We start from the raw sequence: 23,521 nt of genomic DNA, 5'->3' as shown, positions 1-23,521 counted from the left end.
AGAATGTACTTTCACACTTATGTTAACTCTATCGGAAATGAAAAATATGAAGAGTTTCAAAAAGCAGTTTCACCTTCTGAAACAATATTATTAAGTTCAATGAAGAGAGTAGTCATTAGAGGTAAAAGGGGCAGGGGTGTTCCAGTTTTATTCAACCCCGAGGTACAAAATCATATCGATATTTTGCTTGCGGTTAGAAATGCATTTGTACCAAGGGATAATCCTTACCTATTTGCTCCTGCTAAATCTTCTTCACATTTAATCGGTTACAAAATATTAGGAAAGCACGCAAAATTATCCGGTGCGAAAAATGCTACTTCTATAACATCCACTCGTTTGCGTAAGCATCTGGCAACTTTGTCACAATTATTAAATTTATCTGATGGAGAGATTGAGCAATTAGCTACTTTCATGGGACATACGCCCGGTGTGCATAGAAATTCCTACAGACTGCCAGATGATATTTACCAAACTACTAAAATAGCGAAACTGTTGATGGTAATGGAAAATGGAACAGCCAACAATTATAAAGGGAAATCTTTAGACGAAGTGGAAATTGATATGGACAAAAATCTGTTCGAAGATAACTTTTCTGAAAGCGATGATGATGATGACGATGAGTTAAAGTGTTTGCTGCAAGATGATAATGAACCATCAACTAGTCAAATAGAGAATACCGTTTCTCCAACGAAAGAAAATGAAACATTTAAAAACAGGACTGCGCGGAAACTAGTGCCATGGACTGAAAGACAAAAGTCTGTCACTGTAAACTTTTTCAAGAATCATATCAAATCTAGACGGCCTCCACAAAAAAGGGAGTGTGAAGAACTAAAGAATCAATTTCCTGAGCTATTAAACAATAAAAACTGATTAAAGATTAAAGTGTTTATACAAAATAAATATTGCAAACATACAAATTAACGTATGTTTTTTTATTAAATTTTGGGTTTTAAGTCATTTTAAGAATGATTGTTTATTTAAAAGAATAAAAGTTTTGTATTTTAAATAATTTTTGATTTTATCTTAACCAATAAAAACTAGAAAATATTTTATTATCGTTTTATTAATGCTCCTATCAAATAAATCCCAATTTATTCACTAGGACCTAATTTAAATGCATTGAGTAAATAAAGTTAAAAAGTCCATATAAAGCATCTACAACAGATTCCACTTGTAGGAATCTAAATTTAACTCATGACTCATGAATGAACAGGTGTTTAAACATTTTGTGGAAAGTAAGTGTGGCAACACTGTAATGACGCAATAATATATAATATACGCTAAATTGGAGCTAATAAAGTGAGATACCTAAAGGAGTTAGCAATATTTGCAAATTGAATGAAAATTTGAATAAAAAAAAAATATTTTATAAAAACCAAAATTAGCAGCCCTTATTAATAAACAGTTTATAACAAATATTCACTATCGAATCGAGCGTAACTCATCGTCATCAAGGAGACGCAAGAAAGTGCAAGTACGGAAAGACGCGACATTGTTGGAAAGATGTATATATATACATATATAGACATGTAGTCATAAGCACCCAGACTAACAGCCATTGACCATTGAACTGGAGCAGAGCGTAAAGTCAGCAAATTCCATTGAAACCGGGACAACAAACTCTTTTTTTACATTTTTATAATTCATTCATTATTATCATTCTTAGATCAGTTCGTTCCATTTTGTAATTTAATTATATTATATTTTTCAAATAAAAAAACTTTGTACAATTTTGAAAATAAATTTTTTAAAAGTTCAATCAAAAGTGCATAGATTTATCTATATATATATATATATATATATATATATATATATATATATATATATATATATATATATATATATATATATATAAATATATATATATATAGATCTAGCGGTTAATGTGGGCCCCGTACTAAAACGGTATTATACTAACTCCAGGAGAATATACACCGTGTATATTATTATCTGGGTAGCGCTTTATGTAGACTCCGACCATCACGTAGGAATAAATGAACTCCGTAATAGGGTAAAACACTTTTGGGATCCGTATGTATTCTTCCCCGTACACAACTAAACTCCTCCGATGTTGCCAATAATTTGATTAGTCGTAGATTTTTAAATTTTACAGCAGGTACGTTTTGGAACTTGAAATTTATTTAAATATCAATCAATTTAGTCATCCCGAAATTTCACAAATACTTGGTTAATGTAGTTAAATATTTTATGGTGGTAATTTATATTACTTGCTTTAATTATTTTTAAACTTAAGTTAGTGTCTGTTATAAGCTTGGAAAAGGTAATTTTTATGTATTAGTATTTTTTTAATGCATTGACACTGAAAAATTTATTATATAAATGTACGTTCCGATGTTTCAATTGCTACGTTTTATGATGTACAATATTTGTTTCATAAAGTAGTAAAATTTAAATTATAATAATTTGTAAATCAATCTTAAAATTATAATTTTTTACTGTCTAATTTCAATATTTCAATTATTAAATGTAGGGAATTCAATATCTTACTATAATACTTTAGTATGTTACTTGTAACAGATACTAAAATAATAAGGAGGCATAACACCTAATTTCGCTTTTAACTATAAATGTATCGTATAACGTAACGTAGCAATCAGTAGTGAGTCATTACTCAGATAAAATATTTCGGTGACTTTATGGTAATTTGATTATAGCCAACATATCTATTACAATTATTACATATAATATGTTCGGTTGTTTTAAAAAATACTTTGTCGCTTGTAAATTTTGTATCTTTCGTTATCAGGCATACGAGTATTTTATTTTTAATTTAGAAGTAAATGTATATATAATATTCTTTTTTCTGTCACTTATTTTAAATATGGTTCACTTATATTCTTCTTGCTTATTTATTTTTATTCGTAATACTTATAACGTACGTAATAACGTACCCGTTGTTGCAAAAAGCAACAACGGGTACGAAAGATATCAAGTATCAGGGGTGGTATTTGTCAATCTAAATGACGCCTACGACACATTAAATTAGAGGACATTTCTCCAAAAACTGTATGACAAACTGTAAACATCGTTTTATCCGCGTATATCTACAGAACAGAAGATTTTTCGTATCATTCAATGGTAATATGGAGAACGCAGACAAACGGTCTCGCTTGGGGTAGCGTAATGGAACCTACACTGTATTACATTTACACAAATGATCAACAGATACCAGTAGATACTAGGATTTTCATGTAGACCATACATTGCACAACCAAAAACTTTTGTTGCTGGAGTGGAAAAAAATCTAGTAGATGCCTTAAATATAATAAAAATGAACTACGATTTAATTTTAAGCCAAACCCCGAAAATCTTAGGAACGCTCCTTCAATTTTCCCAACACAGGCGCTTTCACAAAACTGAACATCCAATAGTGTGATGAAATCCTTGAACTCTGAATTTCCTATAAATACCTTGTAGATAGTTTATATCGCACGTTGTCAATCACATAATCTTGTTTAAAACTAAAAGGCAAACTAAGGACCAGAAATAGTATGCTCCGCAAGCTTGTCAGCTAAAAATAGGGCGCACATCCTTTCACCCTTAAAACGTAAATGCTTGCACTTTTCTTCTTGCTTAACTGTCTTTTTCCTTTTATTCCGATATACTCTGTACGAGTACTAGAAACCAATTCGTTAAGGATTTTTGCTTTGCTTGATTTATAAAACATTAGTGCGAAGTATTATGACATATGGGGCTGAAAATTGGATCATAAACAAGAAAACCAGCAGTAAGATAGTAGCAACAGAGATGGAATGCCTGCGAAGATGCTGCAGAGTAACAAGAATGGATAGGAGAAGTAATGACGAAATAAAGCAAAGAACATCAATAGAAACAGACATACTAACATATATAGAACAAAAAAGACTAAAGTGGTATGGACATGTAAGAAGAACTAGCGACAGCAGATGGATAAAGAAAATAACCGAATAGAGCCCCATAGGAAGGAGGAAAAGAGGACGACCCCGAAAATCCTGGAGGAACGAAGTAGACGACGCCATGAGTAAGAGAGGACTAAACGATGGAGAATGGAACAACAGAGAGAGATGGAAACGGTTGAGCGAGGGAAGGCAGTGAATACTGTAGAATCCCTAAATATATATATATATTTTTGCTTAGTTGAGGAGATATGTTTTGGAATACAATTTTTAGATTCCCCATGTCTCTAATAACAAACAGTTTTATCAACGTCTGTTTTTCCTTGCAATTCTTAGAAGGCACAGATTAAAGCAAAATACTGAATTTGGTTTCAAAAATTAGTTTACGTTTTTTAATCAAGTTTGACATCTTGGCGTCTATGCATGTGTCTGATCTACCTTAAGCGATTTATTTTCCTAAACAATATATTTATAAGAGCTTTCTTTATTTAGTATGTGTTCTTATTCTATACGGATTTGTAGCAATATGATAATGAGGTTAAAAAAGTTTTCTTATTATTTTTCTTTCAAATATTCGGAGTTCTTCCTTATTTGTTTTAGTCATGGTCCATGATTCGCATTCATGTATTAAAATAGGTCTTAAGTGAATTATGCTCTGTATTGAATTGCTTTCTTCTGTTGATTCGCTTGTATTTGGTTTTTATTTTGTTGATTTTAAGTAAAACATTTTTCGTGCTCTCTTCACTTTGTTGAAGATGTCGTTTGCAGAGAGAGTTTCTTATAAGATCAATATCATTAGCAGATGCTAAGACTGCTTTGTACCTTGAGCCATTAATGAATTGCATTTTAAATAGACGTTATTTCTATTTTAGTAAGCTGTTCATTAAATTTTTGAATATTTGAATCGAGAATCTGTATTTTATTCAACTGTTTTATAACACAGAGTTTCTTGGCGCCTATCTTCATCTCTGTTTTTTTTGTTTAGCGTATCATTATTTTTTTCTTCCTATGCCGTCCCCATTAACGGAGGTTGGCGACCACATTTCTAAAAGTATCTCTGTCTTTTGCAACGTGGAATAATTCGTCTACAGTCATGTTTGTCCAGTCACGAATATTTCGCAGCCATGACTTCCTCTTTCTACCTATTCCCTTTTTGCCATCGACTCTACCCTGCATGATGGCCTGGAGAAGACTTTATATTCCTTAGTATGTGTTCCAGGTATATCTAAAATTCAAAGGCTTGAAGCTTCCTAACTATTTGCGCTTTTACTGTCCATATTTCTACTCCTTACAATAGTTGAGACCAGACGTAACATTCAACAAACCTCAGTCTCAGCGCAGTATTAAGATTTTTGTCACAGAACAATTGCTTGAATTTTAAGAACGCTGCCCTTGCTATTTAGTCTTAGTCTGAATCTAATTCTTTGTTGATGTAAGCTCCCAGATATTTATTATTAAATTAGGGTATATATTCAGGTAGCTAACTGATGTAAATATAACCCACATAACACTTTTAAATCCAGAAGTCTAATACAAATCCCTAAAATCAGGATATATCAAACAGTGATTAAACCAGTGCTATTGACTGAAAATGTGACGAGAACGCTGACAAAACAATGTAAGTAAAACTTAGGTATTAATTAAATCAGGATTACTAGAAAAGCCATCAGATCTACAAAGCCATCCTCTTACAAAGGTCCGAATACTAACCAATACCGAACCGGAACTAATGCCAAGGTCTAACAGATATATAAAGATAGCAACGTCATACAAGAGACTAAATCTCAACGCCAAAGTTACGCTGGCTACATCCAAAGGCTTTCTAATAACTGCATTGCCAAGTTAAACTGGGAGAATGCCCCGAGAGAAAAAATGCCCTTAGGACGTCCACGAATCAACAGGGGAGGTAACATATGGTCAGATTTAGGAATAATGGGACTATCTACCGCCCCATCATATTTATCAACACATGCCTGTACAACCAACTGCTATCCAACCTACAATCAATACTTATCTGTTGGGAACTATCAAATCCATTACATGTAGTCAAACGAAGTAGGCTTAAAAAAAGTTATCTTAGGAAAGGCACTACAGAAATATTGATATATATTTTTAAAACGTTATTTACGTGGCTAAGTTTTCAATAGGAATGAGGAGACAAAAAGCAGAAAATCCAATAGAACCTTGTTGCGTTCTGACTATACTATGACGATAACCTTTACAATATAAACAATACTTGGGGCAACTGTTTGTCTCAATTTTGTCATTCAGAATAATTATGTATGTATTTTTTAATTTGCTAATTTCCATAGATCCTAATTTCCATAGAATCTAAATATATCTTAAGGCCTTTATTTTAAATATACTTTTTTAGTAATGAAAATACGTAGATAGAACCTGGAATATACATTTAAACTTTAATCTCTGGGATAAATCCATCTCCTAAACAATGGCGCCGATATATTTAGTTAAAATTCTGTGCACTTATTTTAACCGTTTATGTCCTTATCATTCATATATGAGTTGTGATCGATATTACAAACTCATTTACTTTTCACAAAGAGACTCCATATTAACTATACTTATTACTATACAAATCTGATTCGAAATATCGTCTAAAAGTAACAGTGTGTAAAATTATTTTTAATGAAAAGTTAATTAGCCATTTCTTATGGGGTTCAAAAGAAAAGCCTTTACGAAAATTTGAGTACAAATAAGACCACCGTAATCAGTTGTACCCTGGGTAATGAATAATTAATTAATCGGCTAATCAGAATCACCCGGTCAATATGATTTTTGTCAAATCGGTCCTTTTAAGGATCAATTATTCTAATAATGTCTATAAATATTAAGGGCATATCTAGAGATAAAGACACTTTACTATACTTAACCTTATCAGACATATGCGCTTAGCACAAATGTGACGTATTTCTAGTGCAGAAAATACATAGAGGGCAAAAAATAGTGTACTTGGTATTAAGCTGATCGCTGAAAATCACATAATAAATGTAAAAGTGCTATCTCTGCCGGCAAAGAAGCAAAGAAAAACTTAAAATGAGAGAGGACAAAACCAGTCAGCTGAAGGAACCGTTTAACGATGTTGAGCTTGGATCCACTATCTACGTATATAATGAAGAATAGTATGGCACTGACTGAAGATCTGAGCACAAAGCTTATTATAAAATTTGGACCAAAAATACAACAGTTACTGATATCCAAAGTCTTCAGACAAACAAAGCAAAGACAAAGTTGTTGCCTTGCTTAAACCTGGCAAAAACTCCAACGGCCACAAAAGCTATCGGTCAATATATTTATTTTGTCAGCTTTACAAAATACTGCTCAAGAGGTAAAACAGAAGAAAAACTCAAATTACAAGACAAAAGTTGCTATAGACAGGAACGATCATGTACGTCACCAATACTAAATCTTGCCCAACACAGCAAAGATGGGTACAAAAGATATTAGGTATGAGGAGTGGTATTTATCAATCTAAGCAGCAATTTGCAGTTTTCATTCAACATCTAAGTTACGTTATGCCCTAGTCTACGTCCTCTCTCTTGTATGTTAAAGAAATTTATTTAGTCATCTGGGAAAAATTTCTCAAACGATATTAATGTGAAAAGGGACTTTAAAGAGCCAAAGCACGCTAAACCGTAAGGCGACTAAACCACACAAAATGGTTATTTGAGAAAAATTATAGCTCGTTCCAGAAAGAATTGTAAATATAACATTAATGTAGATTAAGAAGAAACGCTGAAGAAAAAAACAGTAGCGGTTAGCCTAAATAAAGAAAGACAAAAAGATGTAATTTAATGTTTTGAAAAAATCTGATCCGAAGACTATATTATGAAAAACATTTCATAGTATAGACATCGAGCGCGGCGATGCCTTTGCCGTCTGGCGGCCTATATCGGAAACTTTTACTACCATTTGACTATTTGTGTACGATTTTGTGTATGGTTAAGTGGCACACCACAAAAAGTGTTTTTATTTTCTCTTTTGTTCAACAATTAAAATGTATTACTATACTTCTAGATGTTCCAATACAATAAAGGATAATAAACATAAAGCACAGGCTACAAAATTTTATTATTTTCTATGTGCTAGTTATTATAAACGCATAAGCTATACTACAATTAAAAACTATGACCACTAGGAAAAAATACGGTAGACTATAAATTCATTTGTGCTTTAGCACTATAGTAAGAACAAGATAAAAATTTAAATTCCTACATAATTATATTAACGAGAAGTTAAAAAAACTTTTGTTCGTTATCAGTAATAGAAAGCGCATTTCAGAATATATTATGAAAAATGTTGTTGATATTACAATATCAGATGATAGGAATACAAAAATAAAAAACAACTTACCTTTCAAAACAACAATCAATCACTTCATTTTATCACGAAAAATTTAAAAATTGCAATGTAATTGAACCCATTTTGTGAGCTATAGTTACATTGATACTTATGTGGCAATTAGCTGTAAAGTCATTAGTCGTTTTCGCCGTATCATATTTTCCTGATATTTTTTGTAGGCAAGCGGTTTAGTTTGTGTAATATAATATCCCCAATTCGTCTCATAATATTTAGTTTTCAAAACAGATGTTACGCTAATTCGTTTAAATTTTTTAAAGCACTTTGCAGTACATTTGAAAATAAGTCGACAGTTTTCCTCCTATTTGATAGTTCACCTATTCACTCAATCGTTCCAGGTGTATTAGAAAAAATACTGTATATCCTAATAATTAACAGATATATAGCTTATATATATCTTATATCGCAATAGTTTGTGCAGTACATTTTATTATCCCTTTTGTGTTTGGTATGCTTTTCAGGCCAAAAGGTAAATCTACCTAGGCCAAATCCTGAGACTTGACAAAGAGAACCAAAGTGCGGAAATTACTAGAAGAGCAAGACTAGCATGGGCAGGATTTGGAAAACTTAGTTGGATGCTTAAGAACCGCAAAATACCCCAATACTTGAGGAGCAAAGTGCTCAACCAATACATCCTTCCTATCATGACATATGGAATGCAAACCTAGACCCTAACCAAGGCAAACATGAATAAACTAGCCACAACAGAAAGAACAATGGAAAGAGCAATGTTAGGTATACGACTGTCAGATAAAAGAGGAGCGACTGGGTAAGATCAAAAACAAAAGTCGAGAACATAGCAACAAAAATTGCCAAACTTAAATGGAGCTTCGCGGGCCAGACTGCTAGACAAAAAGAACAACGTTGGAATACTACAATACAGCATTGGAGACCTTACGAAATTAAACGACCAAGAGGAAGACCACAGATGAGATGGGTTGATGATATTAAAAGAATAGCCGGAACAAATTGGAAATATGTTGCTCAGGATAGAGACCGATGGAAGGAGTTGGGAGAGGCCTATGTCCAAACGTGGACGACACAAGGCTAAGAAGAAGAAGATGCTTTTCAGCAAGTTGGTACTTGCTCTTACTTTTAAATTGACAGAGCAGCTGTTTAACTGCCTGTACTGAACTTTCTTCTTCATTTTGCAAATATATATATATATGAAAACTAATAAAACTCTGGCTTACCGTTGATTAAAATATTGGATACCCTATACTATTGAATCAACGGAAATACTAAGATCACACGGGGAGAATATTATGGGTTATTTCTGGTTTCGTAATAATTTACACTGAAATTACTAACAAGAGAGTGCTCTCACTTCCACATGTTCAAATTGATATATAGTACCAACATATGCTAGTTATATACCATCAGTACTAATAAAATGAATGAATGAAATCAATTAGTGAAAACGAGTGGCAAGAATACTACGTAGAACTACTTACAGAAAACCGTCCCCAATTTCAGGAAGAGAATATAGAACATGCAGGAAATGGGGCATACGACCAGATAGAAATAAGCCTGGCAGAAGTTAAGAGAGCAATCAAGACATTGAAGAACAAAAAAGCCAAAGGACCCGGAGGAATACCAAACGAACTAATTAAAAACGGAACGGAAAAGTTATTCCGCATGCTACATAGAATGTTCGAAAGAGGACTAAATGGAGAAGAAATACCTGCGGAATGGACACAAGCATACATCACATCCATACATAAGAAAGGAAACAGGAAAAAATGTGAAAACTATAGAGGAATTAGTATAATATCGTCGGTAGGTAGACTTTACGGGAAAATTATTAAAGAAAAACTAGAAACTGAAATAATAGGAAAAATTGGAGAAGACCAAGCAGGGTTCACAGTAGGAAAATCATGCCTAGATCATACGTACACATTAGAACAACTGATAGAGAAGAAAATGGCAAAAGGTAGACCGGTCCATCTGGCCTTTGTTGATCTAAAGAAAGCATATGACTCAATACCTAGAGTCAAATTATGGGAAGCAATGAATGATCTCGGAATCCGACAAACACTAATAAAAGCAGTTAAAGCACTATACAAAGAAAACAAAGTAGCTATTAAATGTGGAAATAAAGCCTACAATCCATTTAAGACGACAAAAGGACTTCTACAAGGCTGTGCTACGTCCCCTACTCTGTTTAAAATATTCTTGGAAAAGACACTCAAACCATGGAGGAGAAAGTGCGAAGGAATGGGCATACCAGTAAGAGACGAATACCTATACACCTTAAGTTTTGCCGACGATCAAGTAGTCATCGCACAAGATGAAGAAGATCTCAGCTTTATGCTCAGAAAACTAGAAGAAGAATATAAAAACAACGGAATGGAAATAAACTTAGAGAAAACCGAATACCTAACAACAGAAAACAAGGATATGAGAAACCTAGAGATAGACGAGGGAAGACAAATAAATGGAACAGATAAATTCAAGTATTTAGGAACCATAATATCGAACCAGGGAACAACAGAAGAAGATATAAACAACAGACTGAGACAAACAAGAAACTGTATAAGACAACTAAACTCAGTGTTGTGGGATAAGAACATTACGATAAAGACAAAAAAGAGAATATATAACACCCTGACAAGAAGTATCCTGACATATGGGTCCGAAAACTGGACAATAAACAAGAGAAATAGAGGTAGAATAAGAGCAGTAGAAATGGAGTTCCTGAGGAGAAGCTGTAGACTTACAAAAAGAGACAGAATTGAAAACGCAGAGATTAAGCGGAGAATGGGAGTGCAATCAGACATAATCGACTATATAGAGGAGAAGAGACTATCCTGGTACGCCCACGTCAGAAGAGCGGACAGAGGACGCTGGATAAACAAAATCACAGAATGGAGCCCGATTGGAAGAAAAAAGAGAGGAAGACCCCGAAGGTCATTCAGAGATGAAATCGACGAGGCTATGGAGAAAAGAACCCTGCGAGATGGAGACTGGAATGACAGGGAAAATTGGAGAAAACGGTTGAGTGAAGGAAGACAGTGAAAACTGTGGAAATCCTTAGTAGTAGTAGTACTAATAAAATGGAAACTATCAAATTAATGTCAATTTTATTGAATAATCAAAACAATCGAAAATATATACCAAAACGACACAATAAAAGTAAAAGAAGAAGAAGAACTAACCGACCCTATTGAAGCTGGCAATGAGATAAGACAGGGAGATTCCCTGAGTCCGCTGTTGTTCAACCAAATTATGGATGAAATAATAAAAAAGTAAGAAATAAAAGAGGATACCAAATGGGAGAAAAACAAATTAAAATAATCTGCTATGCAGACGACGCAATACTATTCTTTCAAAGTGAAGATGATTTACAACGTATGCTACACCAATTTCGTATAACCGCCAGAAAATTTAACATGTTAATTTCTCCAAAAGAGACAACATGCATGGTTATAACAGCAAGTTTACTAAGATCTTAATTGGAGCTGGAAGGTCAGCTAATAGAACAAGTGATATAGTTTAAATATCTAGGTATCAGATTATCTAGCTACGAAAAGCTCGAAACTGATGTGGAAGATCCACTGAATAGAGCAAACAGAGACGCGGGCTGCCTAAATGAAAAATATGAAGAAATAAAAATATCGGGAAAGAAACCAAAGGCAGAATTTACAAAACAGTTATCAGACCAATAATGACATACGCAGCAGAAACAAGACCTGACACAGGTCATAGAACACATAGAAGCAGCAGAGATAAAACACTTAGAAAAATTGATGGTAAGACACCATGGGACAGAGCTAGAAGTACAGATATACGACGTAGATGCAAGGTGGAGAACATCAAGAACTGGTTAAGAAATAGAAGAGTAGAATGAAACGATCATATAAGTCGAATGACAACAAATAGAGTATTAGAGACGGCAAGAGAAGGCTACCCAATAGGAAGACGATCAGTAGGAAGACCACGAAAACCATGGAACGGCAACTTACTGGAGGCACATTGAAAAACAGACAGAGTCATGTCTATATAAAAAGAAGAAGAAGAAGAAGAAGAAAAAGATACACAGGATAAACATTAAAATAGCTGCAAGAAAGAGAAAATGAATCAGTCATATTATTGTAGAATAACAGAGGACAGAGTGTTTAGAGAAAATAATGAATCAGTCATATTAATGTAGAATAGCAGAGGAGAGAGTATTTGTCATAGCCTTGGACAAGTGCCCAATTGAAAAAAGAACACAGGTCGTTCAAAAAAGACGGAACTCTAGAAAGGAAATAGAATAGATTTAAAAAATAATAAAAGCATAAACATGTCTTTTCCTACTCTTTTAATATTGAAAATACGCAAATAGAACCTTGAATTAAAATGTAACCTTTGATATCTGTGATAAACCCATCACCTGAACAATGGCGCCGATGTATAGAGTTGAAATTTTTTACACTTATTTTAACTGTTTATTTTTTTATTATCTATATACCTATGAGTTGCGAACCATATCACAAACTTATTTATTTTCCACAAAGAGGCTCTTTAATACCTTAAATTATTACTATACAAATCTAATTCGAAATATCGTCAAAAAGTAATACACGGCATGTAAAATTTAAATTTTGAATAAAAAGTAAAACATTAGGCATTACTTATGGGGTTGAAAGAACGAGCCTTTACGAAAATTTAAGTACTAAGAAGACCACCACAATCGGGCATATCCAGGGTAATGATTAATTAATTAATCGGCTAATTCTTCAGTCACCCCTTTAATATGATTTTTGTCAAATTGGTCCTTTAATTTAAATTGCTAGTTGAAGCTAAATATTGCCAGCTTCAATAGGGTCGGTTAGTTCTTCTTCTACTTTTACTTTTATTGTGTTGTTTTGGTATATATTTTCGATTGTTTTGATTATTCAAAGAAAATGACATTAATTTGATAGTTTCCATTTTATTAGTACTGATGGTATATAACTAGCATCTGTTGGTACTATATATCAGTGTAAATTATGACGAAACCAGAAATAACCCATAATATTCTCCCCGTGTGATCTTAGTATTTCCGTTGATTCAATAGTATAGGGTATCCAATATTTTAATCAACGGCATGCCAGAGTTTTATTAGTTTTCATATATATATTTGCAAAATAAAGAAGAAAGTTCAGTACAGGCAGTTAAACAGCTGATCTGTCAATTTAGAAGTAAGAGCAAGTACCAACTTGCTAAAAAGCATCTTCTTTTTCTTCTTAGCCTTGTGTCGTTCACGTTTGGACATAGGCCTCTCTTAACTTCTTCCATCGGTCTCTATCCTGAGCAACATATTTCCAATTTGTTCCAGCTATTCTTTTAATATCATCAACCCATCTCATCTGTGGTCTTCCTCTTGGTCGTTTACTTTCGTAAGGTCTCCAATGTTGTATTGTAGTATTCCAACGTTGGTCTTTTTGTCTAGCAGTCTGACCCCGCGAAGCTCCATTTAAGTTTGGCAATTTAAATCCAGAAGTGTAATTCGAATCTCTAAAATCAGGATATTTTATATAAAATAGTGATCAAACCAGTGCTAATGTGTGGATACATGACGAGAACGTATTAATTAGACCAGGATTGCTGGAAAAGCCAGCAGAGGTATTTTCCGACTTACAAGGTCAAACACATATATAAAGATAGCAACGTCGTACAAGAAACTAAATCTCAATGCTAAAGTTGCGCTGGCTTTATCCAAAGACTCTATAATTACTGCATTGCCAAGTTAAATTGGGAGGATGCCATAAGAGAAAAAATGCCCTTAGGACTTCCACAAATGAAGGGGGAGGTAACATACGGTTAGATTTAGGAATAACGGGACTATCTATCGACCCATCATATTTATCAACACCTGCTATCCTTCCTACAATCAATACTTATCTGTTGTGGACTATCAAATCAATTGCATGTAATCAAACGAACTAGGCTTAAATAATTATCCTAGGAAAGGCACTTCAGAAATATTAACATAACTTTTATAAACGGAATTTACGTGGCTTTATTTTCAATAGGAATGAGGAGAAAAAAAATAAGAAAAGGCAATAGAATATTGTTGCGTTCGGACTATACGATGACGATGATCTTTATATAAGGTATAGGGAGAAAGAGAGAATAATGTTTATGTTCAATTTAGAACTCGCTGATTTTCACCCTTTTGAATTGGGTATGTATATGTATTACCATAGAAAATAAAAGCAAGAAAACTATAATTATGAAACGAAAAGAGTACGAAATGAAAAGATTATATAAACCCCTAATATTTACACAGACTGCTTTACAAAAGGTGAACGAATGAGCATAAAAACAAAGCTGTTTTAAAAACTTAATATTATTAGACGAATTTAGGATCAATTTCACTCAAAATATGATATGCTAAAATATGATACGACAGGAAAAAAAGGCAATGACTTTTACAGCTGATAGCTTATGAATATTGTCTCGTACTGTTATATAGCAGTTTGTTGTCACATTTTAACCTGTTTATTTTCTTATTATCCATATATGTGTTGTAAACCGATATTACAAGCTCATTTCACAGAGACTATATATTAAGTACAGTTATTACTAAACAAATCTGACTCGAAATATCGTCTAAAAGTAACAGTATGTAAAATTTAAATTTTTATTGAAAAGTAAAAGATTAGTCATTTTATGAAGTTCATCGTGGAAGCCTTCACGAAATTTGAAGTAACAATAAGACCACCGCAATCGAGCGTACTCTGGGTAATGAATAATTGTTAAATCGGTTAATTCTTCAATCACCCGTTCAATATGATTTTTATCAATTCGGTCCTTTTTAGGACCAACTATTCTAATTATGTCTATAAATATTAAGGACATAACTACAGATAAAGACACTCTACTTTACTTAAGCGTATGAGACATATGTGCTTAACACAAATGTGACGTATTTCTACTGCAGGAAGCAAATAGAGGGCTAAACCTAGGGTATTTGGTATTAAGCTGATCGCTGAAAATAACGAAATAAACATAATAAATGCCGGCAAAGAAAAACATAAAATGAGAGAGGACAAACAAGTCAGCTGAGGAAACCTTTCAACGATGTTGAATTTGGATCCACTATCCACGTATATTATGAAAAATATTACGGCTCCTGACTGAGGATCTAAGCACAAAACTAATTATAAAATTTGGACAAAAAAATACAACAATGGCTAATATACAAAGTGTGTAGACAAGCAAAGCAAAGACAAAGTTGTGGCCTTGCTTAAACCTGACAAAAACCCCAACGACCACAAAAGCTATCGGCCAATATATCTATTTATTTTTTCAGCTATACAAAATACTTCTGCATATGATCCTTAATATAAACCGATATTAGAAGAAAAACTTCAATTGAAAGATAAAAGTGGCTATATATGACAGGATAGATCATGTTCGTTACACATACTAAATCTTGCCCAACACAGCAAAGACGCATATGAAAAATATCAGACATGAGGAGTGGTATTTGTCAATCTAAATTCTGCTTACGACACCTTAAATTAAAGCACATTTCTCCAAAATCTATGTGATATCCCCTTAGGTAATAAACTCACTTGTATTATCCGCGTATGCCTACACAACAGAAGATTTTCCGTATCACTCAATGATAGGAATAGAAGATGAAGATGGAGAACGTAGTAGAACAGTCTCCTTTGGGGTACCGTAATGGCACCTACACTGTATAATATTTACACAACCCATACCAGTAAATACTAGGACTTTTATTTTGTAGACGATACATCTATTGTTGCACAACCAAAAAATTTTGTTGCTGAAGTGGAGAAAAATCTAAATATCATATCTTAAACACAATAAAAATAGATTATAAATTAATTTTAAGCCAAACCCTGGAAAAAGTCAGGCGGGCTCCTTCAATGTCCCTAACAGAGACGTTTTCACAAATTTGAACATATACCTGAACCAATAGTGTCATGAAATCCTTAAACACACTTTGTAATTCACAGAACTTTGTTTAAAACTAAATGGAAAACTAGAACCAGAAAAATAATATTCTTCGCGAACTTGTCAGCTAAAAATGGGAAGCACATCCTTCCACTCTTAAAACGTAGACGCTTGAACTCTATGCTTCTGCTGCCGAATATACCTTGCTTGTATAGGTGATATCAATACATACTTAACACGTAGATTTAGCTATAAATTAGTCAGCCAAATTCAGCGGATATTAAGACTCACATCCATACATAAGCTCTACAATATCGTAGTTATCAATCCACATAATATCCGAAGATAAGTAGCTAGAGAACAAAAGAAACAAATTCTAGATTCGTAACATCCACTCCACGAATAACAACCCATTTGATGACTAGAATCGAGGAATAACTAGCTAGACCAACACATCTGCAAGACATACAAAAAAAAATAAGCTGCTTCTCGCCATCTGAACTCTCGAAAGGAACTTCCTTATGGTAGTTATCTTCCTTAAATCTGCAATGAGGACTCTTGCCTTCAAACACCGGTTAACCTGTGTGAATCTGGGGTGATACAAGATTCATTACACTTTCTTAGTTGACTTTGCCATTCCAATCGCTCTTTTCTGAAGGGACAAGGTTTATTTAGTTGAACTAAACATGTAAAGTACAGTCAGTAAGCTATTACTTATATTGATCATTGCAAATTTGACACTAACTACACTTATATTGACTACATATTACCCCTAAATAGGAGATAAAACATTCAGTATGTAATATGGGTGTAAGTATGTAATATGGGTGAAGTGGTATAATTGATGTTAGATAAATTAAGCATTCTTCTTTTTTTTGTGCACTACTATCTGTAGTACACAGATAAAACAAAAAATAAAATAATAAAATCTGTATAAAAGATATCATAAAACAATGGATAAAATAAAAGAAGTTCTTATCTATCGAATTCTTAAATAAAACGTATGAAGACATACTCACGTTAACAAAATACATTAGGAAATTTCCGCATGTGAAAAAAATCCAATTTGGTAACAAAATCCTTTTGTATCTATAAAGCTATTTTTAGAAAAGCACGTACCTACCAAAAACAGGTAGTTAATAGTATTCATATCTGTTACACAATGTAATGCGTTTGAATGAAAACAAAAATAAGGAGTCCATATAAACCGTTCAGACTATACGCGAGAAGTATACAGCTTAATCGCAGAGTTGCCAAACTATCAGAGCTTACTTAAACCGATATACCTATGGTTCCAATATACAATGAAAAAGATCTGAACGACCCCTATAAGATATACACGTGAACTAAGCAATATACATTCATGATACAGGGGTACTTAAGGGCTCCACAAAATTTTTAAAAATTATGAAACTATACATGTTGACGAATCGACAGAGCCAATATTATGGAATGGTCAAGTGAGCTCCGTATATCGGTGTCGACTTGACCACGGGGCTCACTTGAACCTGAATTTTAACATGGGCGGAGTCCACTTTATGCCGTAGATATATATATATATATATATATATATATATATATATATATATATATGTATATATATATATATACATTATATATATATATATATATATATATATATATATATATATATATATATATATATATATATATATATATATATATATATATATATATATATATAACTTGGCTGCACCGTACTGAAGACGACCAACAGTCAGGAATACGTATATACGGCTGCCTTTCATCGATATACCTTTTTTGATTTTCTGTTTTGCGAGACTTTCCATTACATTTTACTTTTATTATTCACTCGCATTATCCTTTTCCATTTGTTTTAAACATTTCAATCTCAATCATTTCAATGAAATTTCATTTCAATGAAATTTCATTTCATCTCAAATGGTAAAGTTGCTATTAACACGTCGACCGTATTCATTAGCTTACCCACAGATTTCTGTTACTTCATAGACTCGAAAGAGGAGCTTATTGAACTTTGACACATTATCTAAGGCGGTATGAAGTTCACTGGGTCAGCTAATGGATTACGAACTTACAAGATAGTAGCACCATAATGAGTAAAAAAGCAAAAATCCTATCAGCGTTCTTTTTGTACGGTATCAATAATGATCATACATGTACCATTAACGAAATAAAAAAGTTACCATGGTAATGTTAGATCCATCGGATCAGCTGATCGTTTTGTGATTAAAACTGGTATTAGTAGTTGTTAGTATTATTTCGTTAACTGTAATTCTGACACCCGGTTTATTTAATAGAAATGCACAAAATATTAGCTCCGCAGGTGACTAGATATTTTAAATAAATACCTTTTATGAAGGATTTTTAATAACATTTTTGGAACTTCCAAATTCCAAAAAAGAACTTTGTTTTCCAAAATGTGATCCAATTAGAACACGTTTTCTTTTCGGATGAACGAAGGCTCTATTACACTTCAGGATATGCTATCGTCAAATTTGTCGCTACTGCTCTACAGATAATCTTCACTTGACGGGACATATACAACATCCTGAACAGGTTAATTGGATTAGATTAGATTGTCGGAGACTCTGTCATCGGTTACTTTTTCATTCGCAATGATTTAAAATCATGTGCTAGCTTTGGCAAATTTTTAAATATTCATTAAGCACTCCCACAAGAGCTAGAGAATATAATATGGCATCCAGCAAAATCAAATCAAGCACCGGCACATTATGTAATGTAATGACTGGCAGTTTCTAGACCAAATATTTTTCAATCGGTAAATCGTATCTTACGCTCTTGGACTTCATCTTATGGGGATATGTAAAAAGCATGCCATACAAAACTAAACCACTAAATTTACCTGACTTAAGAAGAATAATAACGCTTGTCGTTAGGTCAGTCACGCCACATAGTATTTGAATACCGATAGAAGATAGTTTTATTAAGGATTAGGATGTTACAAAGATGTCCAAGGTAACCATTTTAAATATCTTCTAAGTTAAAACTATTATTATTTTTTAATTAATTATCTATAACTAAACAATACTACTTAAGTTCATAAACATAAAGCACTGTAGTGAATGCCCTCGAACAAATTATTTTATTTATTTTTTTTTACTTTTTGTATTAAATTTGAAAATAATACCATTGCTAAATAGACAACAAAGTGACCTTTTGAATTATGTGCCTTAAGCCCAGACTTCACTTAAATATTTAGTGGTTGAATCACTCATTCTAAGGCTGTTAAATTTAGGGATAAAATTCTTACGCAAAAAAATATAATTTTATAATGAAATCAATAACTATTTTTTTTTTCATTAATGCTGTAAGAATTTACTAGTTCCTATTTTAAAGTTTGCCTAACAAAAAAACTAGGGCACTCTAGGTTTAAACTTTAAGGTTTACGTTAGTACAGAATATATTGGTTAAGTTAACATCTTGGTTAAAACTACTTTTGAAATGATTTAAAGTAAATTAATTTTTGATAAAAATACTGATCTAAAAATATTACTTACCCTCAGAGTGAAATCCCAGGATCCCGTTGAAAGAGCTGTTCCATCTGGAGAAACTTGCAAACAAGATACTCTGTTTTCGTGGCCATAAAGTAAGCACACTCTTGCACATTTTAACGTATCCCACACATTAACAGTATAATCATTGTAGCCAGCAAATAGTAAACGTCCTAAAATATATTGATTGAAATTAAAACATTTAACATGAAATTATAATATTTTTTTATTGCAACTGTTAGAGATGTTAAGTGTTTGGAGAAAATAATCATTCTTAGGGAGTAGATTACCAATACATTTATATACCCACGAGCTTAATTTATTAGTTACCCCGTTTATTAACCTAAACAAAAATCTACGAAACCGAATATAGATGATGAATGGGAGAATTCCAAAACATGTATGAAAAAGCAGCATGAGACCCTAAACAAGAAAAAGAAAGTATGAAGCAGCAAAAGGATTATTACAATGGAACAAGTGAAAAAGTGCGACAACTAAAACGAAATGCGCATGTCACAAGTAATTTCAAAATAAGACGGGGGAAAACAAAGAAATATGCACGTAAGTTAGAAATGAAACAAAAAATTTCAAGGCAAACGAATCAGCAATCATGGGAAAAGTTTATTTATTAGCCAGGTTGAGAATGATTTACATGGAAGTCAAATGTTTGCTTACAAAATGATAAAACAAATAAATAGATAAAAAAAAGAACGTGGCAGTTGGAGAGTGCCGACAGACGCGTCTATAGGTGTAGGTTTTATTATGATCTTGTATTTAATTAATTATTTAATTTTGATTTATATTCTAAAAAGAATCATGAATAATGGGAGGGTATTTAATTGATTTTATTTTGCTAAATTTACTTAATTTTGATAAAATGCGTTAGGCTTTCACGGCCATCGTCTACCTTGTTAAACTGTTTGTTCGGGCTGTTAGGAGGCCGTTGTCTTCTGAGATTAGTTCTCGACGTTTCGCCGACACTATACGCCGATTTGGCATCTTCTGGAGATGTTTCTGCTTCGCTTGTAAGCTCAAACTGACGCTGCGTTGTACTGCGGAGGCCATATTTATATTTTCTACTCGTCTCTCCTCCATTGGTTTCGGTGTGAGGGAGCGTGTCGTCGTTTGTAGTAGCTTTTCTTTCTTCGTGTTTTGCGGGAAGGGTTTTTGTGGATTTTAATATTGGTATCCATGTTTTGTTGATTTTTAGTCCTTCTTCTATCCGATTAAAATTATTTGGGTACTTACATATATATCTCCACCGCTTCCCGATACAACCGTGGGTAGTACTGTGATGTTTTATCCAGCATCTGCGTTTCTTCAAACAGTATCCGATGTTCTCCGCTTCCCAAAGTGTGTTCGGCAACGGCAGATTTGTCGATATGTCCTAAACGACAATGGCTTTTATGTTCGTTTATCCTTGTGCTTGTGTGTCTTTTCGTGGTTCCCACATATACCATTCCACATGTACATGGTATTCGGTATACTCCGGCCGTTGCTAGTGGGTCGCGTTTGTCCTTCACCGATCTTAAACAGTCCTTGATTTTCTTTGTAGGCTTGAAAATAGTCTTTACATTGGCTTTTTTAAGTATTCGCCCAATTCTGTCCCCCGATATATAGGGCAAGAACGCTTTGCCTATACATTCTGTTTCTTCGTCCTTTCTTCTAGAGACCTTATTTATCGCTTTATGTATTTCTCTTCTGGTATAACCATTAGAGGTGAGCGCTTTTTCAATATGAAGAAGTTCACTTTGTAGATACTGTGGTTCAAAAATTCTCTTTGCCCTCTCCGCCAGAGTTTTGATGATACCTTGTTTTGGCCTGGATGATGATTTAAGTTCCTGTTTAGGTATCTGTTCGTGTGTGTAGGTTTTCGATACACTTTATGTCCTAAGTAACCTTCCTTTCGATTTACTAATACATCAAGGAACGCCAGTTGTTGATCTTTCTCTGTTTCCATCGTAAATTGAATATTGGATGTAGTGTGTTTATATAAGACAGGAAATCGTTTTTCTACTCCGTGACTCCAAATCACAAAAACTTTGTTTTTACAATCTTACACCCTTTTCTAAATATCGTCAGTTCTATAAACTACCTGATAAAACGTCTATTGGATAGAAATATTGATACAAAAGTAAAAAAAAACGGTAATAGATAGAGAAAAACTGAGGATGGATTTCGATTCAGCAATTAAAATTATGGAAAAAATTGATAAAACGGAAATACTTACTCACTTCCGGTTTTGAGAAAATTAATAAAGCCGCCAACTCGCAAACAACGATAGACATACTTATTTTGACAACGGAGTCGTGACCAGCGTGCAAAAATACGTCTAAAAATATGTATTGCATAACATTCGGCCATAAAAATTTTCCACTTCCTGTGAAAATTTTTGTTGACTTCGATGTATTTCAATACAGAACTCTGCTGGCAAAATAAAAATTCGCCATAGAAACATGATTTTGACACCCATAAAGATCCCTACCCCCCCCCCTTTCAATATTAAGTAAACTAAGACACTATTTTTCTCACAATAATTATTATCCAAAGATTTTATACAACAGTGTTACCGAATTCAAAACAACTGTCATTATCTTTTTTTTTAATTACATAAAATCGAATTCCACTTACCTAGACGATATTCTAACACACGCAATTATAATATATAATCTATCAATCCACAGTGCTACAATTTTTTTCTACTTGTTTACCTTTTTTTTTCCTTTTTACATGAAGATGAACTACAACATTTTTAATGACTATCCAATAACCAAAAAGAAAAAAGACAACAAATCATTGACAGACAGAACTAAAATGTCACTTTATTTATTGTTATGAACGACAGCAAATTGTAAGTAGGTATAACCACAACGAAGTTATAAAAACAGGCTATAAAAGCTGCATATTAATATTGTAGAGGGCTGTAGAAAATCACTCATGGTACATGGTATACAATCTGGGGGGAAGTTATGATTATTTATCTGACAAACTTTGGGACATAGAGATTATTGTAAATTTTTATTGTAAAGACAGGAAACAGGACTCTCTAACAATCTATTGCAGATATTTAAACGCTATTGACTGACGCCCTAGTGTAAACTTTCGTTATTAGTTTAAATATTTACCTGATACTGAAAAATCCACAGAGTTTGATCCAAAAATAATGCTCTCTTTGCTATATACCGCAATTTCCCTGTCAGCTCTAAGATCGAAAAGTCGACACTAAAAATAAATATAACATGTATATAGTTCATCATTTACTAAGTCACCAGTCAAATGAGATAAAATAAAAATTTAATAAACTAAAATTTATTCACTCCGTGCGTGACTCGGGCGTCATCCACCCCCTGTAATCGATTCGGCATTACTATAATGTGTTATTTATATGGAATAAATGAAACATGTGAATAACTAAACAAAAGTTTCTAAAGTCTAGTTTTATTAATATTAAGAAATATTTGTTTTTTTTTTCATGATTATTAGACAAAAATCAACAAGTAAGTAACAAAGACTTGCACCCAACAGTAGGCAAATTGCAGTTCCTCGTTGTTGTGTTGTTTAGTTTAGTTCAGTTTAAATTTTTCCTTAAGAGCGTAGGTGCAAAATTTCGGGCCAATGCTTTTTAAATCCAATCATTTTTTTCGAATCCTTAGAAAATTAACAAATATTTTTGAAAAATTTAAACGCAGAATGAAAGACTACATTATTACCGAGGGCCGAAAGTCCCTTAGAATACACAAAAAGTTTTTTTGAATGAGATATTTAAAATTAAAAATCACACTAAATTTTCTCTTTTTTTTTTCACCCCTGTAACTTATTAAAATAAACATTATAGAA

The 23,521-nt window shown here is 33.0% G+C and overlaps 1 protein-coding gene across 2 annotated transcripts in view; it reads right to left on the bottom strand.

Moving 5' to 3' along the window:
* Nucleotides 1-23,521, bottom strand: part of LOC140441318 (guanine nucleotide-binding protein subunit beta-5-like) — a 56,296-nt gene that overhangs the window by 7,863 nt on the left and 24,912 nt on the right. For both annotated transcript variants that reach the window (XM_072531965.1, XM_072531964.1), the window contains 2 exons: nucleotides 22,810-22,906; nucleotides 19,691-19,857 (listed from right to left, as the gene is read on the bottom strand). In XM_072531965.1, the coding sequence (XP_072388066.1) occupies nucleotides 19,691-19,857; nucleotides 22,810-22,906 (264 nt within the window). The remainder of the gene's footprint in view (nucleotides 1-19,690; nucleotides 19,858-22,809; nucleotides 22,907-23,521) is intronic.

Source organism: Diabrotica undecimpunctata, chromosome 5 (assembly GCF_040954645.1).
Source record: "Diabrotica undecimpunctata isolate CICGRU chromosome 5, icDiaUnde3, whole genome shotgun sequence".
In the NCBI taxonomy this organism is placed as follows: domain Eukaryota; kingdom Metazoa; phylum Arthropoda; class Insecta; order Coleoptera; family Chrysomelidae; genus Diabrotica; species Diabrotica undecimpunctata.
The sequence above is the reverse complement of the archived record's forward strand: the minus strand, read 5'-3'. Positions and strand labels throughout refer to the sequence as shown.